Consider the following 24,595-nt stretch of genomic DNA (forward strand, 5'->3'; position numbering starts at 1 on the left):
TGACTTTTATTACACATTGTAATAAGAACATATATCCATTTATAGATGTGATTGCGAAAAAACAACTTGTTTTTGACAAAAAAATGACTTTTAGTGTGTTTCAAAGCCATTTTAATTGTTTAATATCTGAACTGTGATTATTGTCGGTTAGTTTTTATTATGACACTGATGTTGTGTTGTGTGTGCAGTGCTGTAACAAAAAAACTTGACAAAAAAACACCAGACGACAAGTTTACAAAGACACTTCACTGGTTTTAATGACGATGTCACAGCTCAAACATTTCTCAGGCCGAATCAGTCGAATTCTGTCGGACTAGAACGTGAAAGAAAAATCTGCATACGAAAATAAACGTTGACATTTCAGCAGATTAGCGCACAAATTCGTTTTGTTAACTTTAGCTTCTGGTGGCATTTTTCATGCAACAGAATTGATTTTGTTATGGCCTTACATTAACATGACGAACACTATGAGGCACTTGAGTGTTAACATTCACAATATTTTTTGACATTCTTCCAACAGAAACACGACTTGTGTCCACAGGGTGGCTCTGTTCTGTCACTGCTGCAGATTAGCGGATTAGGGAGGAACGATAAACACCACATAAACACCACAGCTGCCAACATTTCTGTCATTTCCATTTAAATTGAATAAGAAAACGGTAAATGCTACATCATCACACAGCAGTAAAGTCAGGAAAGACACAGTTAATCTTGTATCTAATCCCGGATATTTTGTCCATTGTATCAAATCTTAGTGAACATATGCCTCCGTCTTGATGTTTAGGTCCTGCTTCGAGAAAATATGAGGTTTACTTGCGTTGTACCAGCATGAAATAACAAAATAACTTTCCAGAACAATTAAAAATTGCAGAAAACAGCGATATCTATGCACTGATTTGACTTTTGATTGGCGGATATACCGTCCACTAACACGTAGGATGCTAGTTTAATGGCATACACTACAACCAGCCACCAGGGGGCAATCAAGATGGATTGGCTTCATGTTGTCCACCTTCTATTTTAAGTCTGCACTGCTCAACAAAGTCAAAGGTTTTTCTAGGCTCTAGACAAAGTGTGTAGCCTCAGTGGAAAGTAAAATCTATTCACCTCCGACCTGCAGTTACGTTACGAATCGGCAGTTTCAAACTCGCGCCCTGTGGCGATGAAGCCTGAACAATGACAATCGGGTTAAATCTAAAACAAGACTCACGATACAGCTGAAGGAATATTGTGCCTTAACTTCCACCATTAATAATCCAACATTAATCCAGGTCCATAGCTCCAAACACTCGCCTCTAATCCCCGCCCCCACCTGGAAGTCCCACCTCATGGACGCGAGACACACCAGATCACGGCTGTCGTACACAAACAACGTCAGAGCGACGTGTGAACGCCACGTTCTTCTGCACCTCCGATGTCAGACTGACACGTTTAACAAAAAAACAAAAAACAAAAAGAGTTACGCAGCAAAAAAAAAAAATACCCAAACAAAATAAAAAATTATTTTCGCCACTAAAATATATAATTATACGTACTGTATGTAAATATTTACATGCGAAGGGAGCACTCCCTCGTTCCCCCGGGCTAAAGGAGGAGATCATTTCAGGGGATGAGCATGAGGATTTGATTATTCGCTCAATTATAAAAAAAGTCCATTAGTTTCTGTGCCTTTTCTTAACATATATATATATATATTAAATTGCAAATATAAAAACGCATCTTTCTACTCCTATTGTCACAAGGAGACAGCAGCAGCACGCCTTTAGTTTGCAGAAGTGACCACGTTTCAGAGTTTACTTGCTGCTGCCTATCTCGCAGACATTTACCAGAGCCATTGAATGCATCTCATGAGCTGCTCCAGTTTGGAATATTCCAGTGTTCGATGAGTGACGCCATTAAACCCTATTTGCTGTGTTTTTCAGTGTAAGTGTGAAGCGAAGTGTTTCCCAAAACTTTCTCTCAAATCACAACGTCAGTCAGATATGACGCGGCGACTCGTCAACACCTCAAATCATTCCCAAGAGATGTTTAGTCAACTTTAAAACTTATCCAAACAAATCTTTACAAATTTATTCAGGGACCACCAAAAAATCTCCCATGTCCCCATCTGTGGTTCCCGACCCAGTCTTTGGGAACCACTGGTAATAAATTAAAATTGGACTTTCTCAAGTTTCTTGGACACTTAAAACTTTTAGTTTATAATAAAAAAAAAAGCGAAGGCGATAAAAAGTTGTCAGTTGTCGTATCGGCTACGTCACGTCACCTTAATCCATCACACAACTGTGTCACTGTGTGAAAAGATTTGGTCTTATAATAAGAATTATTATTATTATTAGTGTTATAATAATTATTATTTTATTTATATTTTCCCCCTTTTCTATCTATAAAAAAGCCCAAACAACAGCAAAAATAAACAGTCACCCTTAAACAAGGCCAATTCGGTCAAAGCAAAAAATCTGAAGCAAACCACCACCGTCCCTGGAAGCCTTGAGGATGAGGAAGGGGATGGGCATCAAACATGCACGGGATTGTGGGAATGTAAGAGGGGAGGCGACATCCGTGTCTTCTCGTCGTCCAATCATCCCTGTTGGAGAGAAGCAGCGCGTCTTTAAGGTGTAATTACCTCAAAAAAACACATGGAAGACGTCCTAAGGGATGAAGATCATCTCAGAGTTTTCTCAAGGAAGTCCAGGTGCCTACAGGGAATTCCTGAAGTTCATCTCCCTCTCTGACCTCTTCAGGAATTCCCTGCAGGCAACAGGACTTGCTTGAGTTTGGTTGAAGATGTTTCACCTCTCAGTTCTGGAGAAGTGAAACATCTCCTGAAGAAGACTGAGAAGCTTCTTCCTCTCTCCTCATCTCTTCGCTCCTGTTGTTACCTATATTTTGCTTATCTGTCCGCTTCTCTCGATGACGATGGTCTTGTCCTCTTTCACGGGGGAGTTGACCTGGTACTGGTAGTCGTCACTGAGCAGACCCAGGATCGGGTACTGGTTCCTGTACCTACACACACACACACAAGTGTATCATTTATAGGTAATAAAATCCTTTTATGAACCTTTTCATCTCATTTATTAGCTTCTGATAACTGGAAAACAATTTAACACACAGATTAAAAAGTGCATTGAAACATTTGCTGTGCAACAGCACCCCCTGCTGCCACAGGAGGGTGCTACTCACGCAGACTCAGCTGTGGTGTTTTACCTCTTGGTGATGATGGTCTTGGTGACGTTGGAGGAGCTGCTGCTGCTGTCGTTTCTCTCCTGCATCAGCTTCTTGATCTCCTGGGGGGGGGGCACAAGAGGTCAAAGGTCAGCCGAGTGGACACAAAACCTATAGTGGAGCTTCACTCGGGTCTTATCCACACAGGAACAGAACTTTCCCCAAGTTTTTTGCCATTCGTTAAGGCTTGTGTTTCTTTGCACTTAAACCCTAAGGGGGAATTTAGTTCAAATCCCAAAGTAAAAGATACATTTTGAACAATTTCTTAGTTTATTTTTAAAGAAAATGGGGGTGAATCAATGGGACATCGTGTCAGATACCGATCACAGTCATTTCAGACCTTTAAAACTATGAAGCGCTTGTGCAACGACGAGGTCACCGTGAAGAGGAAGAAAACGTTTACATCCTCATAAATGACCACAAAGCCACGGATAGAATAATAATCTGAAGGGTAACAAGAGGTTCCTCGCACAAATTCGTGGCAGTAGCAGTTTCGGCCCCTGACGTTCGTGGCTCGTTTTTGGCACCGTGTTCTGTTTTCACCGTAAACACTCAAACACCATGTGTGTGTGAGAAAGTGCAGCACAGGTGTGTGTGTGTGTGTGTGTGTGTGTGTGTGTGAGAGACAAAAACATTCCTGAGGCTAAATTGGCTGACGACGCACACAAACGTGCCAGAATGCTGTCGGACCTGAAGAGTGAAAACTGTCAACACACACACGCACACACACACTCTTTGTGCATATTTAATTTATTCAAAAGCCACCTGATCTTGGGAGTTGTTTTTTAGGAAGTTTGCCATGTTGCCTAACTTCATAACCAAGCTTTTATATGAACATTAAACATTTGTTACCATACGTCAGCACATTTATGATTGATGACGCACGTTCTACATGACAGTTACACGTTAGATCCAGACCTGGTGGCAAATCGGTGTCCGTTTAAAGCCCTGGTTGCCATTTTTATGATGATTATTATTTCATATTTAAGGTGAGTTACATTTCTCCTTATTTTTCCTCCTCTAGACGCAACCCTGCACGCGTAACTTCCGTCACCGCCACCATTGACGGCACATTTTTGAGGATTCGGCCGTTTATCGGGGCGGCGCGTTTGCGTCCGGCCTTCGGAGAACTCTGGTCTCTGACTGGACACTTTAAACCAATCACAGGACAGTTGCACCAACGACTGAAACCTCACAACTGAGCGTTTGCGCGCACATTTTGTTGGCGCAGAAGAAGCCAAGAGAAGAACACAATGAGATTTGACTGGTTTTGTTGCGCTGTACCTCCTCCTGCCGGGTGATGGTCGTCTGCCGCTGCTCCAACATAGCGAGCAGCTCTGAGATCTTCAGCTGGAGACTCCTCTCTGACGAGGAGGAGGACGACGTCCTCTCCGTCCTCACCTCCGTCTGGATTCGCGTGATCTGCGTCTGTGGGATGCGGGAGATTCGTGGAAGGGTGTCACGACTTCATCCCTGAAGTAACCGTGTCTCTCATCTGCTTTTCCTCACTCACCCTCAGCCTCTGTATCTCCTGGTCTTTTTCTTCTCGGATGGACTTGAGCTGATCGTTGTACTGACGCGACAGCTCCTCCGTCTTCAGGTGCAGCGTGGTGCTGTTGCCTTGTCCTGCCAGCTGGATTACGAGACAGAGCAGAGAAGGAAAAATCATCACGGTCATGGTCATGGTCGCTGTTGTCACAGAGCAAACGTGACGTCCCGCGTCTTCGTTCTACCTTCTGTCGGAGCATCTCGTTCTCCTTCTCCAGCGCTCGCATTCTTCCCTCCTGCTCTTTGATCTTGAACTCGCGGTTGGAGTCCGTGTTGCGGCTGCTCATCAGTTTGCTCTCGAGAGTGCGCTGCGTGGAGCTGGTTTCCTTCAGGGACACCTGCAGAGATCCCACGCGCACACAGATTAATAATAATAACAATAATAATAATAATAATAATTTAGGGGCCGTAACTGAGCCGCAGTGGATACGAGATAATCCTTCTCCATGTGAATAATCCTCTGGATTTTTTGCTCCATTTAACAAAGAAATCATTAAAAAAAGAAATAGAACATTTGACCCATCAGAGGTGTCTTGTACCTGGAGCTGCCTGTTGTTCTCTCGCACGGCCTCCAGGAGGCTGTCGTACTGCAGGGCCTGGTCGGCCTTGAAAGCCAGATCTCTCTCCAAAGACTCCTTCTCACTCTCCAGACGCTGCGACGCGACACACACACACACACACACATACACAAGGAGACGATTAAAGTCATAAAAATGTCTGTGAGGATTTTAGGATTATTAAAAATGCCAACACCACGTGTTTGTGATGTGCCGTTCTCACCTCACATCAACCCGGAGTATAATCTGAATCTGTGTGCACATGTTTTAGTAAGTTTAACCCGACGCACTGACAATGAATCGACTACTAAACTAAACTAAACAACTTCTCTGATTTTTTTTCCTGCTTCAATCATTTGTTAGTTTCCTTTCTGCACGTGACCAAAACATCTTTAAAACTGAGCTTTTCTCAGAATATTAAGATTAGAGTCAGAATTATGACTTTAAAAGTCAGGGTTTACTCTTAATCTCCAAATCAGAAATCTCAGTTTAAAGTCAGGGCTTACTCTTAATCTCTGAGTCAGAATTCTCAGTTTAAAATCAGGACTTTCTCTTAATCTGAGTCAGAATTCTCATTTTAAAGTCAGGTGGTGTTATTATAATATAAATCCCCATTTTACCATAATCCAGTCTCTTGTGAATGCATGAATATTTGAGTAAATGAGTCATTTATCACATCTGAAAGGTGCTGGAAAATGGACCTTGAAAAGTGCTTGAATTAGACTCTGTTTGAACCCTGAACATATTCATTCCAGATGGTTATCTTTATTCTCGAGAGACGGTTAAACCATTTACTCTTCCTTTTCTTTTTATCTGTGCTGTCACGTCTTTCTCTGGAGGACTTAGTGTCACTCGTCCTGTCATGGACGACGTTGATTTGTAGCCGCCGCTGCTGCGTGTTTGTTGATTTTCTGCTGTCGTCAAACCGGAGGCGCCGGGTTTTTTTGTTTTAAGAGCTTGAAGTTTGAAGAGAACCAACAAAAACATCTCATTTCCCACGTCACTCACACACTTAAGCGTTAAACTGGAGGCTGTGTTTCATGTACTGGCCTTAATTTGTTACTTATGTCCTCCCTTTAATGTCCGATATAGTCAAAGGCCTTGAGTTGGACCATTTAGGTAGATTTTACCTTTGTTCAGGGCCTAGGTTGAGGTTCTTTCGAGGTCAAGTCAGGACTTTCTCTTAATCTCTCAGTCAGAATTCTCAGTTTAAAGTCAGTGTTTTCACTTAATCTCTGAGTTAGAATTCTCAGTTTAAAGTGAGGGCTTTCTGTTAATCTCTCAGTCAGAATTGTCAGTTTAAAGTGAGGGCTTTCACTTAATCTCTGATAGAATTCTTAGTTTAAAGTGAGGGCTTTCTCTTAATCTCAGTTTAAAGTCAGGGGTTTTGCTTAATCTCTGAGTCAGAATTCTCAGTTTATTGGGAGGACCTTCTCTTAATCTATGAGTCAGAATTCTTAGTTTAAAGTCAGGCTTTTGGCTTAATCTCTGAGTTAGAATTCTTAGATTAAAGCCAGGGTTTTCGCTTAATCTCTGAGCCAGAATTCTCAGTTTAAAGTGAGGGTTTTTGCTTAATCCCTGAGTTATAATTCTTAGTTTATTGGGAGGAATTTCTCTTAATCTCTGAGTCAGAATTCTCAGTTTATTGGGAGGAATTTCTCTTAATCTCTGAGTCAGAATTCTCAGTTTATTGGGAGGAATTTTTCTTAATCTCTGAGTCAGAATTCTCAGTTTATTGGGAGGGATTTCTCTTCATCTCTGAGTACATATATATATATGTATATATATGTAGATATCACAAACGGTCGAGGAGTTACGGTAAAGAGAAGTCTGCACGCCAAGCCCTGTCAGCGACGGCGGGACGGTAACAGAAGGGTTAAGCTCTTACCCGCAGGTCCTCAGACATGTGCAGCAGCTCCTCCCTCAGGCTGCTGAAGGTGGAGAGAAGCAGACGCATGCTCCTGTCTGCGATGAGACGAGTCTGACAGACGCACGGACAGACAGAAAGAAAGAAAGAGAACGACAGTCAGATTATACTCAGTGAGATACGACTAAAAACAATGTTTTCCACACAAAGTTAGGACGTGAATGCAGCACCTCGTCAGCTTTAGTGAAAAAAAAAATTCAGACTGGCATAATCTGGATTTAAAACTGAACGTCGTGTTCGCCGTGTGAAACCAAACGTGTCATGTCAGCGTCTGTTTTTCTTTAGATTCTCAATTGCATATGAAAAGGAAAAGTCCGATTATTTTGGCGTTATGTTGTTGTCGCTCACCTGCAGCAGGTATCGAATCTGTTGTTTGGTCAGTTCCGTGGTTCCTTTAGGAATCAAAGCCTCCACCTCGTCTTTTTCCATCTGAAGACAGACACATACACACATGAATGGGCAGACAGACAGTGAGAATAAAGAAACTCATGTCATAGCGTGACGTCGTAGCCGTGCGACGACATCGAACCGGGACACAACAGACAACAATGGAGGACTGCCTGAACAAACGCACACACGCTCCAATACTCAAATACTCCAACATCACGAGTCTGGACTACGTCTAATCTGATCCGGTTTTATTCGTTCTTCATCTGTTTATCATCATGTTGGGTTGAAAGAGGAACAAGTGTGTGTTGAGGATGAAGGTTTGATTCCCACCTTGAATTCACTGCTCTGATCCAGCTGGTGTTTCCTGAAACACAGAGAGGAAGGACAAACAATGAGGACGGGAACATGTGTACGTGTGTGTGTGTGTGTGTGTGTGGTTGACTTGTCTTTATGTCTTTGTGAGGACGCTGGGCCTCACAACTTTAAATGGCTGCTAAATGTGGCGATTTTAGACATTTCCTTTAATCCTGGAGATGAACACTTAGCGTTTTCAGTCTTTTTAACTGATCTACAGTTCAGCATTGTTGGCTTTGATTCTTGTGTTGGAGGACGACATTCTCTGACCAATCAGTGGGATTTGGGATTATAAGTAGATTTTGCAACTTTAAGTAGATTTTGGAATAATAAGTAGATTTTGAAAATATTAGTAGATTTTAGAACTATAAGTAGATTTTGAAGTTCAGCATTGTTGGCTCTGATTCTTGTGTCGGACTTCGTGCTCATGACTCTTCAGTGACAACACTCTCTGACCAGTCAGTGGCCGTCAGTCTGTTGACGTCACATTTTAGTATGGGCTGGACCTCGTCGGAGCAGGAACTAAAAAAAACCCCACCAGTTTCTATCACTGATGGAAAAGCTCCATGATTCTTGTGCACTGGATCTGTAAACGGATAACGCACCGTGCACCAGATGAACCTGATTCTAAAGTTAAAAAGCTGCATTCCAGTCAGAGTTGGGATCGGTTAAAGTTTGCGGCACACTGCATTTACAGTGTGTCACCGAGATTTAGTGTCGACGTTTAAAATAGCAGCACGTCGTCAATCGGCTGCCAAAGACACTCACGGTCCGCGGATCTTGGTCACGTGCTCGGCGATGCAGGAGTGGATGTCGCAGTTCTTCCTGTAGACGTCGGCCAGCAGCTCGCCAAAGTAGCGCGTGTCCATCTTGGCCGGTTGTGGCGTCTCCTTCAGCTCGGACTGCACCTCCGTCCTCGTGGTCCTCTCGATCGACTGCTTGTGCTGAATGACGTTGACGATCTCCACCTCTTCCACCTCCACTGCATCATCTTCTTCCTCTTCCTCTTCCTCTTCCTCCTGGTGCAAACAAAAGACAACAAGACGTTGTTAGAATTTGACCATATGTGTTGGCCATTTCGTTAGATTTTGTAAACTGGTGGCTATAAGAAGAGACTGGAGTGACGGGGTATAAATCAGTTAACTTTATGACTGGAAGCTCTCTCTTCATTACGATGCAGCCACACTGGAAGCTGGAGATTCTCGTTGCGTACATGTACATGTAGCAACACAGAGGAGTCAAACATTCATTACACCACCACACACACACACACACGCACACACACAATAACTCAAACTGTTGCATAACCTGTAACCTGAGGTCACAGCGAGCAGACCTGAGCTCACACCTTCACTCTCTGCAAACACTCGTCCGTCAAACTCTCAACGCCAGCGCGATCTGTACCTTCTTTGTAATCTCTCGTCTCTCGTGCTTGTTTTAGCTTCGTGTGACTCACTTTGCCTCAAAGCTGCTTATTTAACAAAAAAAAGCACTTAACTTTAATCACCCGGCAAGTTTCTGTTCCTGAAGTCGACGACGTCAATCGTCAGAGACGTGGATGGGAGTGAATTTCTTTTTTTATGACAAGCTGACCTTTAACCCGTGTCCTGATTTATTGCAGGGTTACATAATATAACAGTACGTAGAGTGCACACGTAACTCCTCTCCAACTATTCTGATAATCGGTTTCTTGCTTTGAGCGTTTGAGATTTATTAGATGTGAATATTCTCTGGTTTCTTTGCTCCATATTAACAAATAAATGATTAAAAACAGAATCATTTTCATTTGTGGACAAAAACAAGACATTTTGACAACATCGTCATTTCCAGTGATCAACTGGACCAAGCGATTACTCGTTGATTATAATCGTTAGCTGCAGTTTTGCTGTTTTTACGTCTGTCAGATTCTTTGTCGTTTCTGATAAACTGCTCCTCGAGTCTCTGTAGTTTCAGTGTGTTTCTGAACAATGAAAGGCTCTTTGTGCTCCCTGTCGCCAAAGAACTCACGCAGCCCGACACGCTAAATGAGAAACCTGCCAGAAATCACTGCGGCATCAAAAAGTGAAGTAATGAAAGGATCAGTGTCGGTTCACTGACCTCAAACAAGTTCAGGTATAAAAACACCACAAGAAGCTGAGAAACTCTTTTTTTTTCCATAAACAGCATCATTTAAATAAATGTCTTCATACACAAAGAACTAGGAGTCAACCGGTCTTTTCTGGCCGATATTGGTCCCGAATGTTACTCTTTGACAAGGCCGACAACAAATTACATGTAAGTGTAAATTCCTTCAATGTTTATCAATAATTTAAACTGTGACAAGTTCCTTCGTAGTTTGATTCCTGCTCGTTTTTCCATGGCTTTATTTTGCCCATATATTTAGCCAATTTTCTTATTTTCCTCTCCATCTGGTCGAATAACTGTTAAAGGTTATACAATACAAAAGAAAAGGTTCTGTCTCCAGTCCAAAAGTAGGTGGGTTTTTATCTCCAGAAGATGGCAATGATGCAACATCATGGACGCAGGCTGCTGCTAAACTCCACAAAAAAAAGGAATTTCTAATCAAAAGGCTGAATAATAAATAATAACTAGGCCAGTGCCCTTTGGAATATTCTGGTTTCCTGCATGAATTTTTCATTCAATGTTATCTGTGCTTCATCTAAGTTTAACCGGTAATAAGAAATACAATGTGCTTGAGCTGATAAAGCGCGCACACACATCATTGTCGTAACAATACACGTGTTTGAGGTTCAGATTCAGGCAGAAAATCAGGAAATACGCAAGGGTTCACATCAAAAGGGTAAAGGGAGCAGCTGATTGACCAGATTGTCTTGGTCAATCAGACGCAGAGTCGAGTCAATCAGGACAAAGTTGGGTGTGTCTCAGCGCTGCAGGGCTGTGGCTGCTACGGCAACATGCCTGTCATTCCAGCAGAGAGAGCGAGAGCGGGAACCTGAACGCCCACATGGAGAGAGAGACGGAGATTACACACCAGCAGTTTCCATGTCACCGTGTTGTGTTTATATGGAGCTTTTCTAGTCTCGATGAGCTGCTTTACACGACTGTTTTCACCCATTCACCCATGTAAAGTTTCCAATTTAGAATATTTCCAATATTCGCGAACACTGAATACAGCAGTTAATCCATTTTGCGCCACGCCCCAATTCTGGGCTTGTTGGTATTAGTATTATGTGGTTTCCAGTGTCGCATTTGGCTATTTTACTAAATCCAAACACAACGACCTTTAAAATAATGTTGTTGAGTGAGAGAATCAGATTATAAATCACAGTTTGATATCCATGCAGAATTTTTAGAAAATGGGGTTTGGGAAAATTCATCACTACGTGGAGATTTTGTGCAATATTTTCAGGCACCTGTTTAATATAAGGTGACGTCATGCAGCCCTAACTCCGCCCTTGCATTTTTCATATTTCTGTGGCGTGTTTTTGGGGTAAAACTTTAAGCACAAGAAAGAAAAAGACAGTGAAGGGTTAGGTTCTGTTGCCCCTGTGGAAAACGGCGTCTGGATCATGATCGTGGGTGGCCTGCAGAGACTCTGGACTCTGATCCACACTTTAATACCAAGCCAAACTGCACACGGATGCTAAATTCCAGTTACTGGACTTGTACCACCGTGTAGAATGTGGGGGAGGAAAACAGCAGCAGCCTCATGATGACACGGTCAGTGGGTGAAGAGTTGCACAAGAACTGTTTATATGTGTGCGTATACTGAGAGTCGGGCATCTCATGGACTTAAATGGGCAAATATGCAAAAGATAAACAGACAATAAGTGAATGGATTGATATAGTTTTTAGTATAGTTGTGATAGAGACGATTACATTTAGATTCAGCAACCAAGCTGACACATTTGAAGATAATTGGTCAAATATTAGACCGGATTTTGAATAATTGCTCAAATGTAAAATATTTATCTCTTTTCCCAGGTGCTACATTCTTTCTTTTTGGTTTCGACAAACTTGCCCATAGTGATAACATCGGTAAAAATGAAATGAAATATAACAATTACTCGAAAAATCGATTACCCAATGAATCGTCAACTATTTTGATGTTTTTTTTGAGGGTTTTTCCGTTGTGAAGACAAGATTTCTGATCCTTTTAGCGTCTTAAATCTGAATATTTTATTTTATAATACTTTATTTTCCGACATTTTATGGACCAAGGAATGGATGTTTGCCTCATGTATGCTGTATTCATGTTGAGTTTGCTGCTGGTTCTAACAATCACATCCTCCCCTTGTTATGTCTTAATATATGGATAAGAAAAAAGAATAAAAAGTAAAAGCCCATAACTTCAGATTACAAGTAGGTTAATGCTGCGTTCTATTTACATCGGAAGTCGGGGAACTATAGGGGTGACGTTCGCCCTCTCGAGTTCACTGTCTTCCACGTCCAGAGTATTTCCGGTGGTGAGCAATACCAGCCGTCAGCGACGCTCCACAGCTCAGCATCATGCTGCTCTGTGCTATGAGATTATACCTAGTTTACCTGCGATGAGTCTCACAGTACAGTATGCTTCACTCCTTGTTCGTACCCGACGCTCGCTAACATAATGTGCGGTCATGAGTGCGTCAGCCTCACACCTGGTCCCAGAATGCGTCTCGAGCGACTACTTGTGAACCGATGGCAGTTCCTCGCGACATCGCTGAGGCTGTGATTATTAACCGCTGTGACAGACGAGAGAGAGAGAGAACTGTGTTTCTCTCGTTTCTAACGGTAAACAAAAGAATATCTGCCACCTATAGATTGGTTTATGTTAAACGTCAGGATAAAGTACATTTTGTTAGTTTTTAAGCTAATTCTTGATACTTGAGGTAATGATACGGACAAGAGCAACGTAGAAGTCGAACTCTGCATCAAGTTAACCCGGTTGTTTGTATAACTGTAAACAATCAGAGCTGATCACAATCGAGACGTTTTCAGACGTGAGAGTGAAAGATGATTCTTTCATTCCCACCAAAGACAAAAGAGGAAAAAAAGCAGCAGTTTCACTTTCACACTGAGTGTGAGCAGACGTGTTCACACTTCTCTCGAGGATCAGGATCTGACTGATCTGGTGCAGGTTTACTTCTCTGCACAATGTGTCTAAAGTAACCAAATACATCATCACATTGCCTCATCATGAGGCCCTGGTGTGTGTGTGTGTTCTTGTATATGTTACCTCTTTAGGAGCGTGTCAGGACCAGCAGTCCTTATGGAGACCAAAACTGGGTCCTAATGAGACAGAATCTAATTCCTGAGGACCTGGTTGAGTTTAGAGACTATGATTTGAGCTGTGGTTAGTTTAAGGGTGAGGTGAGTCATTAAGTGGTTAGAGATAGCACTTTTAGTCTTAGTCTGTACAAATGAATGGAGGTCGATGCAGAGCACGAAGGAGAATACCTGTGTTTGTGTGTGAGGTGATTTAGGTCAGTGAGCCAGGCTCGGGCTTTCAGGACTCGCGTAACACAAGAGGTTGTTTTTGAAGGGAGAGAAGAGTCATCTTACCACACAGGCTCATGGTGTGACCGCACACTGCCAGACATCTCATAGAGTCATGTTTGCGTCAAGGAAATTGAGGCCAAAGAAAAGAATCTGCGTCAATTAACGTCCATCGGCTGCCCCGGATTTCTAAAAATTGCCATTGACATAGAACATACACTAACTGTCCAAGAACCAGAGGATGGTTCTGCAGTTCTCTTCACTGGGGGATAAAAACACTGAGGCTGGAGCTGTAAATGTGACGCTTCCATGGAACGTTAAAAAACAGAGTTCACTTGCAAATTGGTCCCAGACCACACTTTTGGTTTGGTTCCAAGTTCACACAGTTTGGTTCAACTGCTCCATAAAACTCCTGTCAATCTCAGGCTGGTAATATTTAACAAATTAAAATGATGTTTTTGTCTAAGGGCCAAACCATAGAAACTCCTGCAATCCAGGAGCCAGAACTACATAAATATCCGGGCCTTTTAAACTCAGATGACCTGGAAATCACATCTGTTTTCATGTCTAATTTCCCTTAAAGCTCCCATAAAGATGCTCCATCCATTTCCCTCATAGCAAACAACAATGTAAACAACATACTAAACGTGCCCTGCCGTCCAGAGTCACCACAGAGCGACGCCCTCCTTCCCTGTCCCTGCTGTAATTAACTGTGAATGCTTCACATTCCCCACGGTGGTAAGAGAAGCCTCTGTGGAAGCAGCTGATCAGAGCCAAACACAGACGCTGCAGTTTTGAAAGCGAACAACTTGACGAGGTTCATCCACGCAGGAAAAAACATGTCCGTCAACAACCACGCTGCCACGGCGACGCTTGAACCTTCGACCTGCTCCAGGAACGGCTTTCACTCGACACGTCCGACGGTGACTTTGACCTCCACTGAACCGTCTGGGTGATGACACAGCGTGAAGCATGGGACGGTGGCTTCTCTGGGAACGTTTTACACACACACACACACAAAGTGCCACTTTGGCGTTTTTGGTGCAGAACAAACACAGTAACAAGACAGAAGCTCTTGGAGAGCGCAGGCCTCCGCCAAGGTCCAATTTGAGATTCTTGGCAGCTACGTTTTGAAGCAACTGAGTCTGTAGTTTACTCGACGATTGGAACAAAACAGACACAATTATCGTGTTAGTCGGACTAAAACTGGACTTAACACATTAGTCCCACTGATATCGCCTTTGTCTTTCGGCTGATCCCTCTCTCAGGGTCAAGGCTGAGCCACACATTCAATTTGGAGGGTTTTTCAACTCAGGATGTGACGCAACCCTCCATATGTATCCGAGCTTGGGACCGACACGAGGAGTACACTAGATGTGACTGAAGTCAATGAGAGAGTGTCCAGTGTCCAATACCCCCAGTCCCACTGATACTGTGCCAAATCAAAATTTTGCAAAGTTGGTTCTTCGGAATTGGAACTGGGAGAGACATCGCATCCGTCATGCCAGTAGAGAAGTCAGGAAAAACAAACAAATTTAACGGTACTATGTGCACAGCCAGGGACACTTTTTAAGGTAGCGTTTAAAACATCTGATATTAATCCAAAACCTTAAATTTTAGTAGACTTTTTAGTCATTTTCTTTGGTGAGCCAGAGATCTTGGAAATTTGCATTTCCCAGCCAGGCATCATGCAACTTGCGTAACGTTAATCGCTCCTTGTTCTGCATCTACTAGTGTTGTAATACTCGAGATCGGTCTCGAGACCACTTTTTGAAGGTCTCTTCTCGGAATCAACTGCATTTTTACTCGGTCTTGTCTTGGTCTCGGACAAAGCGGACTCTGGATTTTATTTCAAGACTGGTCAAGACCACAACTGTGGGGATATCAATAAATTGCCTGTGCATTTTTGGATTAACTTGTTAATATCATTACTGTGATTTTGCGTAAAACGTATTGCTTCAGGTACAAACCAATAAATTCACTCATTTATCATTTGAAATTTTTGTCACCGTTAACGGCTGTCACCCCTCCCGCTCCCTTTCACACACCCCCCACAAAAGTGCATGTGAGTGACAGGAGAAGAGGCCGTGAGAAGATGTCAGCCAACTCATCTATAATAAAATGTGGTTACCTCAATGGCTGGGACCATGTCCAACTTTTACTGCCTAGGTCTTGGTCTTGTCTCGGTCTCGACTCCTCAAAGTCTTGGTCTTGTCTCAGTCTCGTCCCCTCAAAGTCTTGGTCTTGTCTTGGTCTCGATACACTGTGGTCTTGGTCTCGACTTGGTCTCGGTTTAAGTGGTCTTGGGTACAACACTAGCGTCTACCTACGTCCATCAAGCAATGCAGGGCATGAAACAGTAGGTGGCGTCTTAACAAATAAGGGAGACATTAGCCTTGAACATCAACTTCACTTTCAAATTCTCAAACTTTCAAGGATTTCAAGGACCCGCGGGGAACCCTGTGAATGGTTTCTGCAGGCGTCCACAAATGTAAAGACTTTTCAAACCTTCAAACACGAGTTTTCGTGTTACTGGATGAAAGACGTTGCGGACGCGGCACAAAGCTGACTCGCTGAAACGGAGTCCTGCGGGGTGATTTTGGCTCAGTCTGCACGAGTTTCTCTTCCGACTGAGAAGCAGAAAGACGAGAGTGTGACGCGTCGCCTCGATGCAGACACACCCATCATCATCATCATCATCATCATCAACAGTCGGGAACCGTAACATGGGAACATGAGTGTGAAGGAACTTCAACACAACGAGTCTCGGTCTCTCTGTCTCTCTGTCTGTGCAGCTACGCCCTGCTTTAGCGTTACAACCCTTTTTTTAACTGTCACAGCGCTGACGAGCCACTCTGGGTGTGTCCTGCCACTTCCCACAGGCCTTTGCAGTGGGCGTGTGCATTCCTTTAGATTCTAACCTGCAGCTTCATGCATGTATATGGCTGTTGTCAAAACAGGGCGGATCTCTCTCACTTTCAAAGCTTTGATGCCGTTTGTTTTGGCACGAAACGCCAAGTCCCTGATGTATTACCAGATAAATCACACTCGCAGTTGTGTTAATGTGCAGTTCATCTGAAAAAACTATTTGCCAGAGTTCATGAATAGCCCCTTTTACACCAATACATGACCAGGAACTTTCACTACCAGGAAGTTATTTACCCGGGGAAAAGAATTCCTGGGAATTGCTGTGGTTTGCGTTTCCAGCACACCTGAAAGTTCTGTGTCGTGGATGACGCAAGGATCGCTCGAAAACCTGTTTCATTGTAATTAACAAGAAACTATTAAATGATTTCAAAATAGCAAGACTAAGTTGCAGTTCTTACATGGGCAACATAAGGCCCGGGGGCCAGATCTGGCCCGTAAACCAGTTTTATCCGGCCCATGACATTACCTGCGAAGATGAGAAAACAGTTCTTTACTTTGAATTGGTTACAGGAATGGAACTGTATCTGAGTGAGGTTATGCAACATTTTTCTTACTTTTAAAATGAAGGTAAATGCCCTGCATGTTACATATGAAGATGGGTATATTTATATTATTTGCTTCATTTAAGTCAGCTCTGTGGTGGCATCTTAGGAATCAATGGCAAAGTTTTGGGAAAAATCTATTCACCGGCTTATGTATCTGTTTCAGTATCAATCCCTAAAAGTCTGTAATCTGTTACCTCATAAAGAAGCTCCAATTAGATATGGTGATTTAGGGATAAATTGGTGCAAATGGAGCGGATAGAAGTCATTAAACTGCACCTCCTTCTGCCTCGGCTCCTCTTCTGCTCCGACTCGCTTGGCATGTGCTCCATGTTGTATCACTCTCATCTGTTACACAGACTCCTCATAACATCACACAGGAAGTCTGGTGACTTATCTTTGATTGTTTGTCGTAGATAAAACGCGGATTAAAGCGCCTGTTGTTACGAAGACACTGCGACCACGCCCGTCTACACAAACGGAAGAAAAAGAGCAGTTTGTCAGTTTGTCCAAGAGTGACTTTGTCATTTAAATTCCAAATTGATCAAACATTTATTTCTATTATTATTATTCCATTTTTCAGCTGCTCTGCGCTGCTGTAGCAGAGGCCACAGACGGATTTATTTATATTTTTGAAGACGTGACATTCCTGACATTTTCTCCTCTTCTCACAAAGTGTGTTTGATAATGAAAAACAGAAAGGGCTCCTGACACAGATGTGCTGGAAAACGGGTAAAACAAAACCTCAGCTGCAGCGTTGTTACCTGTCTGAAGGATCAGCTTTCACTTTTCCCGCAGGCGACAAAACTCAGTGAGATAACGCATTCCCCTGCACCGTAAACTTCACCTGATTCTCACCTTGAAGCAGCGCTGTATCGCTGATTCATGGATCTCTGTCTTTTTTAATTGTCTTGAGGTGAGACCGAGACCTTGGAATCACGTCGTCATTTGCTCTCTCTTTATTTAACGTCACTCGCTCATCGTTCAGAATTCTCACTCTAATCCCCAAATTCAAACTTGTCCCCTCAGACTTCTCACTTTAATCCTGGAATTACAACCCATTTCCTCAGAATTCTCAATTTAATCCGATAATTCCAACTCTTTCCCTCAGAATTCTTACTGTAATCTCGATATTCCAACCTTTTCCGAAACATTCTTACTGTAATCTCGATATTCCAACCTTTTCCGAAACATTCTTACTGTAATCTCGAAATTCCAACCTTTTTCTTTAAAATTCTGATTTTAAATCTCAGAATTCTGTCATTTTTTGAACCTAATGTTTAGTTTATACATTATTTTTATACAAAACATAAAAGTTCAGAGCAGTGCAGAAATAAAAATGCATCTTAGAGAGAAGGAACACTAAATTTTCTGTATAAATTGGGAATTTTATGAAATTGAGAGGTGACGAGAATCACACAACCAACCGAACCGAGCTTGTGCTGGAAAAAGGTTCAGTGCTGTCACTAAAAACACCAGAGATTTTAGACTATTTCCTTTTTCTAAATGTTGGAGATTAACCACAAAATTCAAGCACGTTCAATGACCCAAACATCTTCTTCTGATGCTCGTATCCTTCTCTCCCCTCCAACAGACGTCTGCAGCTGTGGGACGAGATTCCTCCTCATTTTCTCTCATTAAAACTTCAGAGACGTTGGGAATAGATCGCCTTTGACTTGCTGCGACACGTTTCAGACTTATCTGTGTGTGTGTGTGTGTGAGGCGTTTGTTGCGTTTGTACAGTTGGAAGCTTTGACGTGTTTTTCTGCTTGTTTGTTTTCAAAGAATAGGTGCAAATCCACGTGAGGATGGCCTTGTTTGCACCTATTAAGACGCAGCAAGAGATAAGTCGACTCTAATTATTATTATTTAAGTTAGGATTACATTTTCTACACACTGCGGTCACTCCGATCACATACCCTGGTGAATACAGTAGGCCTGCAAGTGTGGTGCGAGCTTCCTCGCAGGCACCACAGTTTGAGAACCGTGGCTGTCTCTCCAGTGTGCCAACACATATTTGCACATTTGCCAAGATGGCTGTATTCATTAGAAGACTTGAGGGTGAGGTGAATTTGTAGTGGGGGGTTTTGTACAGTGTGTGTGTGTGTGTGTGTGTGTGTGTGTGTGTGTGTCCTTGCCTCCTCTAGCTCAGGACTCTTGATAGGACTGGACAACTGGCTGAACACAGACGAAGACTTCCTGCTGGAGCTCTGAAGACGACAACAAAACAAGAAGAGAAGAGAGAGAAGAGGAATAAGCCGTCAGATTTAACAGAATAATAATGAATTTCAGTCCGTTTCTTCTTAACAGAACAGTAATAAAACCACATCTCTGTTTGCATCAGGGTGCAGTTCGGTAAAGCCCTGGGTCAGGCCTGTGGGGAACTTTGAGAACTATTGAGGGCAACATTGCACCTCAATTAGCAGAAGAAGAAGGACATCAACTATTTAGATAATCGATAAATCGGTTTGAAGCTTTTTTTCATGATCAAAACAAGATTTCTGATAGTTTTAGCTCCTTAAATGTGACTATTTTCTTCGTGTCTTCGCTCCATATAAACAAGGAAATCATTTAAAGCTGAATCATTTTGGTTTGTGGACAAAAACAAGACATTTGAGGACGTCATCATTTCCAGGTTTGACAAACACTGATCAACATTTCGCAGACCAAACGATTACTTGACAATCGACAGATTAATCGATTATAGAAATAATCGTCAGTTGCAGCTCTACTCCATACGTTCCTTCTCGATGAATTCAGTACTTGTTTGGTCGGTGTTTACCAAACCTGGAAATGATGATGTTCTCTAATGTCTTGTTTCGTCCGCACACCAAAATGAGTCTGTTTCAATGATTGCATCGTTATCTGGAGCAACCAATTAATCATTTATCAAAATAGTTGACAATTCATGCGGTAATCGATTACTGGTGGAGTTGGAGGATGCAGCCTTGACTATTGGGACACAGCTCCACCCTTATTGCTCTACCGCTGGCATGCAAAGTATTCTGGGATATTGTCAACGGCCAAACGTAGGCCACATTTGGAGGAGCCGACAATTTGTGTGATAGTTGGGACAGTCGGTGCTCGGCCTATTTACACCGCTGTATTTGGTGTAAAAATGTTTAGCGGTTCACTAACAAACAATGCAGAAGGAAAAGAAAAAGCCTTCACTGTGTGACCTCTGATCACTGATTCAGCAAAGATGATGGTACAGTCAGGTGGAGGAACGTGTTTGTCAAAGAAGGGTGTGTCACCTCAGCGGAGTCAGACTGGGCGTGGAATCAAACCCTGCGTGATCATTGACTGCACTGACTCAACCTGCACCGTTGCCTTGTGGTGAATTATCAGCTAGAGACAAAAAAAAAAAAAAAGGTGGGGCGCCGACACAGAGAGGATTTTGTTTTGTCTTGACTGAGCAAATATAGAGGAAACGGATGAGAGTGACGCTCACACTCACACTTTCCCCCGGTCGACAACAGAAACCTTGTGTGTAAACCATAGCAAGGGCCAAAGGCCAATGTATTCAGGAAGTGGTTATCAGTGCAGGAAAGAATTTGCTGGTGAAATTACAGTAGGTGTGGGACCCGACTGGTGCCTTGTAAACTCAGATAAAACAGGTCTGTGTGTTCCGAACAACATTGACAGGTTCACAAGACGTTCTGATTGATCGTCGTAACGCCAAGCGCTTACGTCTTCACAGTGATAACAAGTGTGCTAATCAGCCGAGTAGTAAAACGCAGGAGTTTCTACATTTTTTCCAGCGTTTCGTTTATTTACACCTTGGATTTTTGTCCGTCTAATGTAAATATCTGCGAAGCCTCCAATCAAAGGCAGAAACAGGGGCAGGTCTTTGCCTCTGATTAGTAGATATTCCTGTACACTGATCCCTGTGTCACATACTGCATTATCTCAGATCCCTGCTTTGACAACAGCCCAGATCCGCTGCCTTTTCTAACGAGAAACTGAAGTTTATATTGCTTTTTCAAATCGTGTCAAACCACTCCTGCCGCCATCAGTGAGTTCACGTGTTATTTTGTAAATTTGGTGTTTGAAATCCTTAATTCAGAACAAACAAGGCAACAGTAAAAGTACATTCCCTTATATTTAGTTTGCACAAACTACCACTTTGAAACCTGTGCCAGCAGATTAGATCGGCATCATTTTTGAGACCGAAATAATAATAATAAAATAATAAAAACAAAGATTGTGCCAGAAGGAAATTTAAAGCCACAACAAACTGGTTTCTAAAACTTTCACACAAGAATGAAAATCCATCTCCCAATTGTCTGTTTGAGCTATAAATTATCTGATGATTATCTTTAATAATCTGATGAAACGAACAATCAAACTCGTTGATTAGCTGCCAATTTGTAAACGGCACACAGCAAAGTGTCTTGTGCAAAATCAAAGCCTCCAAGATTTGCAGTAAATCACTGTTTGTTCAACGTTAGACTTTTTAAACCCAAAAAAACTTGCAAGCAAGACTTTTTTTTGTTGTTGTTCTACCAAGTCAGTTTCAAACCTTCAAGGTCCAACCTGCTTTTACTACCACCTTTATTCCTTCAGCTTAGCTCTTAGCAAGAAAATTTAATTTGAAAAAATGCTTTTTAGTATGGTATACAGCACCTGCCACTAATGGGGATGGCAAACGATCATGACCCAAATCACAAAAAGAGCAAATGTGTACATAATGTAGTAACTATCTTACAGCTATATCTTTAACACCTGATGACATTTGAATTTGCAAACAAATATTTTCCAAGAGTTGTCATGCTGGTAAATGAATCTAAACTTTTAAATTGAATGCATGTTATTTTAAACATGTGCACATGAACTTTACTTTAAGGTTGGCAAAATTTCCCCCAAACATACTCTCCAGCGACCAATTTTTGGGTCCCAACCCAGCCTTTGGGAATCACTGTACTTGAATGAATACCCAAAGGTAACCCAACATTTGGGAAAAGATAACAGTTTAATGATAACAAATAATACAAAAATAATGCCCAACTTTAGTCAAGTTTCTTCAATGCACAAAACTTTTGGATGAAAAAATTAACTTGCAGTGACTCAGCAACATGGATACAGAAAAGTAACAGTAACGTAGACATAATCATGTAAATATGCCGTTTACAGAACAGCTTCTGGAAGACTTTTGGAGACAAAACCCTGTCGAGCAAACATGCAGTAACAATTGCTGCTCTTGTTGAGCTGTGGACACCAGAAAAGTGTCGACACAGAGTCTCCGCTGAACCTGATCTGTATTCCAACCTCATCACACTCTGACCAATAAAACCAGCTGCTAGGAATCCAAGAGGCAGGTTACAAGCATGTTCACACCGGGCAACTGCGCGACTAAGACGTCAAAAACGTGCCTCCACGTGTTCAAATCGCTCGTTCGTCTGCAAATAAATGCATTTATTTCACTTGATTCAGGTGTTTTAAGTTTGTTTCACTTGACATAACTTGACATTGAGAAATGCTTTTTGTTTTGAATCTTTAAGGGTATGCGTTAGGTTTTTATGTTGTCTGGGTAGGTAAGGAATCAAACTTTGTACGATTGCCAAGTACATAAATAGGTCATTTGTTGGTAGGTAGTCAGTTAAGTAGGTGGGTAGATCAATGGTGGATAGGTACGTTGTACGTAAATAGACACATAGTTTAAGTTAAGTTTTGTTAATAAATAAGTTATTACCTAGAAGGGTAGGAAATGACTTAAGTACGTAGACAGTCAGGTATGTAAATGAAAAAGTAGGTAGTTTTGTAAATAAGTAGGTATGTGAGTGTGCAAATAGGTAATTAAGTAGGTGTAGTAAGTGGGCAGTATGGTAGGTAAATCAAAAGGTATGTAGCTTGGTAAACGAGTAGGTAAATAGTTAGGTAGGTATGTGAGTATGCAGATAGGTAATCAGGTCAGTAGATAAATGGTAGATAGGTAAGTAAGTAGGTAAACAGACACATAGGTGGTGAGTATGGTGATTGGTAGGCAATTAAGCCAGGAGGCAGTTAGGTATGCAAATGAATAGGTAGGTAGTTTGGTAAATAGTTGGGCTGGTAGGTAAGTTTTCAGATCAGTAATTAAGTAGTTAGGTAGGTAATTGCATAGTAAGGTAAGTAACAGGTAGGTGAGTAAATGTTTAGGGAGATAGTTAGAAAGGTGGCTAGGTATTATCATAACTATTAATGCTGACCATAAGGTGTGTTTGTTTGTTTGTTTGTTTGTTTGTTTGTTTGTTGGACTCGGGTCTCACTCACCTCCATGGTCGAATGCTGCTGCTGCTGCTGCAGGTAGAGCAGGTCAGAGTCGGACTGGCTGCTGACGCTCATTCCGGACACAGACTGCAGGTAAACCGGGGAAACACACTGCATCATCGGCTGCATCATTGGCTGAGGCATGAGCATGTAGGACTGCTGCTGCACCGGCTGCTGCATCGGGACAAGGTACCGAACCGTCTCGTAGGCGCCGTTCTGAGCGACAGGCAGCGGCGACACCGACCTGGTGGAGATGACCGAGCCGGTCACCTGCTCCGGGGCGGCCGCGCTCACCGTCCGGTAGGAGGTGGTGGTCGTCTTGTGTGTCCGGAGAGACATGTTGAGCGGGTCAGTTCAGACTCCTCTACACTGAACCCGGGACCGAGAGAAAGAGAAAAAATACAAAAAGAAGAAGGCGAGAAAAAGAAATATGGAGGTTTTGTCGAAGTTTGAGAGTCGGCGGTGACGCAGCACAGAGGCTCAGCCGCCCCGCTTCAACTTCCTCCTCTGCTGGGTAAACTGGAGAAGAAAGTCCGGTTAGAGGAGTCCCAGGATCTGCAGTAAACAGGGGCGGAGGAGGAGGAGATATCAAGGGGAGGAGGCACTGAGGGAGGAGGAGCAGGAGACACGGAGCTTCTCCACCACTGAGCAAAGGTCAGTGTGAACAACAGGGGCGTATACACACATTTCAACGGGCGGGGGAAACGGCACCATGGAGGTGGATTTGAAGTGGTGCTGCAACACTGCTGCAGAAAAACATGATATTGTGCACATAATAATAGTAATAAAAATAATTCATCATAAAAATAGAGCTTTATTCGAATAAGTATACGTTACAGTGTATACAGAGACAGATTGAGGAAAGCCAGGAATACGACAACAAATCCAAGCGTAATACAGATGTTTTCCCTACTCTGGAACCTTTTTTGCAAACGTTGTTATTCCGGGGAATGAAAACCCGGTTCTGTGTCGATAAAAATAAACCAATACGATAATTATAAACTTATAGACACAAATCTATAATCACATTTAACATTTGTCTCTTTGAAAGAACTCATGTTGTTGTCGATGTCCGATTCTTTGATGTTTGCTCAAATTGTCATGATCATGATGATCATCAATGAGGAGGTGATTTCTTCTTTTCTTTTCTGTTACATTGAGGTGAAACAAAGTGATTCAAAGTATCTATCCATTTTTGATGATTGTATTATATCATCATGCTGTCATCATTTAATTCCTTATATCTGTGGAGTTTGTTTTAATCAACCAAATAATTATTATTTTTATGTTTTTCCATGTTTGAGATCGAGGTGAAACAAAGTGATTGTTTGCTCTTTTTTTCCGAAATAAAAAATAAATATCAACATTTGTTTCAGTCCTGAATATTCTTATTCTTATTGTCAAGAATAACTATAATAAAAAACTAACGTGTAAGTAAC

The 24,595-nt window shown here is 42.2% G+C and overlaps 1 protein-coding gene across 1 annotated transcript; it reads right to left on the reverse strand.

Annotated features, from left to right (window-relative positions):
* Positions 1–231: 231 nt before the first annotated feature.
* pof1b (POF1B actin binding protein) lies at positions 232–23,722 on the reverse strand. Its single transcript, XM_044042651.1, has 13 exons — positions 23,160–23,722; positions 19,046–19,117; positions 8,767–9,017; positions 7,975–8,008; positions 7,603–7,683; positions 7,216–7,308; positions 5,310–5,423; positions 4,956–5,108; positions 4,736–4,855; positions 4,507–4,650; positions 3,205–3,284; positions 2,880–3,003; positions 232–2,584 (listed from the first exon to the last, which is right to left on the reverse strand). The coding sequence occupies exons 1-12, from the start codon at positions 23,493–23,495 to the stop codon at positions 2,880–2,882; spliced, it is 1,602 nt and encodes a 533-aa protein (XP_043898586.1). The 5' UTR covers positions 23,496–23,722; the 3' UTR covers positions 232–2,584.
* Between the last annotated feature and the right edge of the window lie 873 nt (positions 23,723–24,595).

The sequence above is a fragment of the Solea senegalensis genome, linkage group LG13, assembly GCF_019176455.1.
Source record: "Solea senegalensis isolate Sse05_10M linkage group LG13, IFAPA_SoseM_1, whole genome shotgun sequence".
NCBI lineage: Eukaryota > Metazoa > Chordata > Actinopteri > Pleuronectiformes > Soleidae > Solea > Solea senegalensis.

What these genes read in the sequence shown, in the direction of transcription:
- pof1b (XM_044042651.1), bottom strand. Translation starts at nt 23,495, where the DNA reads ATGTCTCTCCGGACACACAAGACGACCACCACCTCCTACCGGACGGTG. An exon ending in AGCAGCATTCGACCATGGAG is followed by an intron (nt 19,118 to 23,159) that starts GTGAGTGAGACC and finishes TGTCGTCTTCAG; the next exon opens with AGCTCCAGCAGGAAGTCTTC. An exon ending in CCATCACCCGGCAGGAGGAG is followed by an intron (nt 3,285 to 4,506) that starts GTACAGCGCAAC and finishes CCCCCCCCCCAG; the next exon opens with GAGATCAAGAAGCTGATGCA.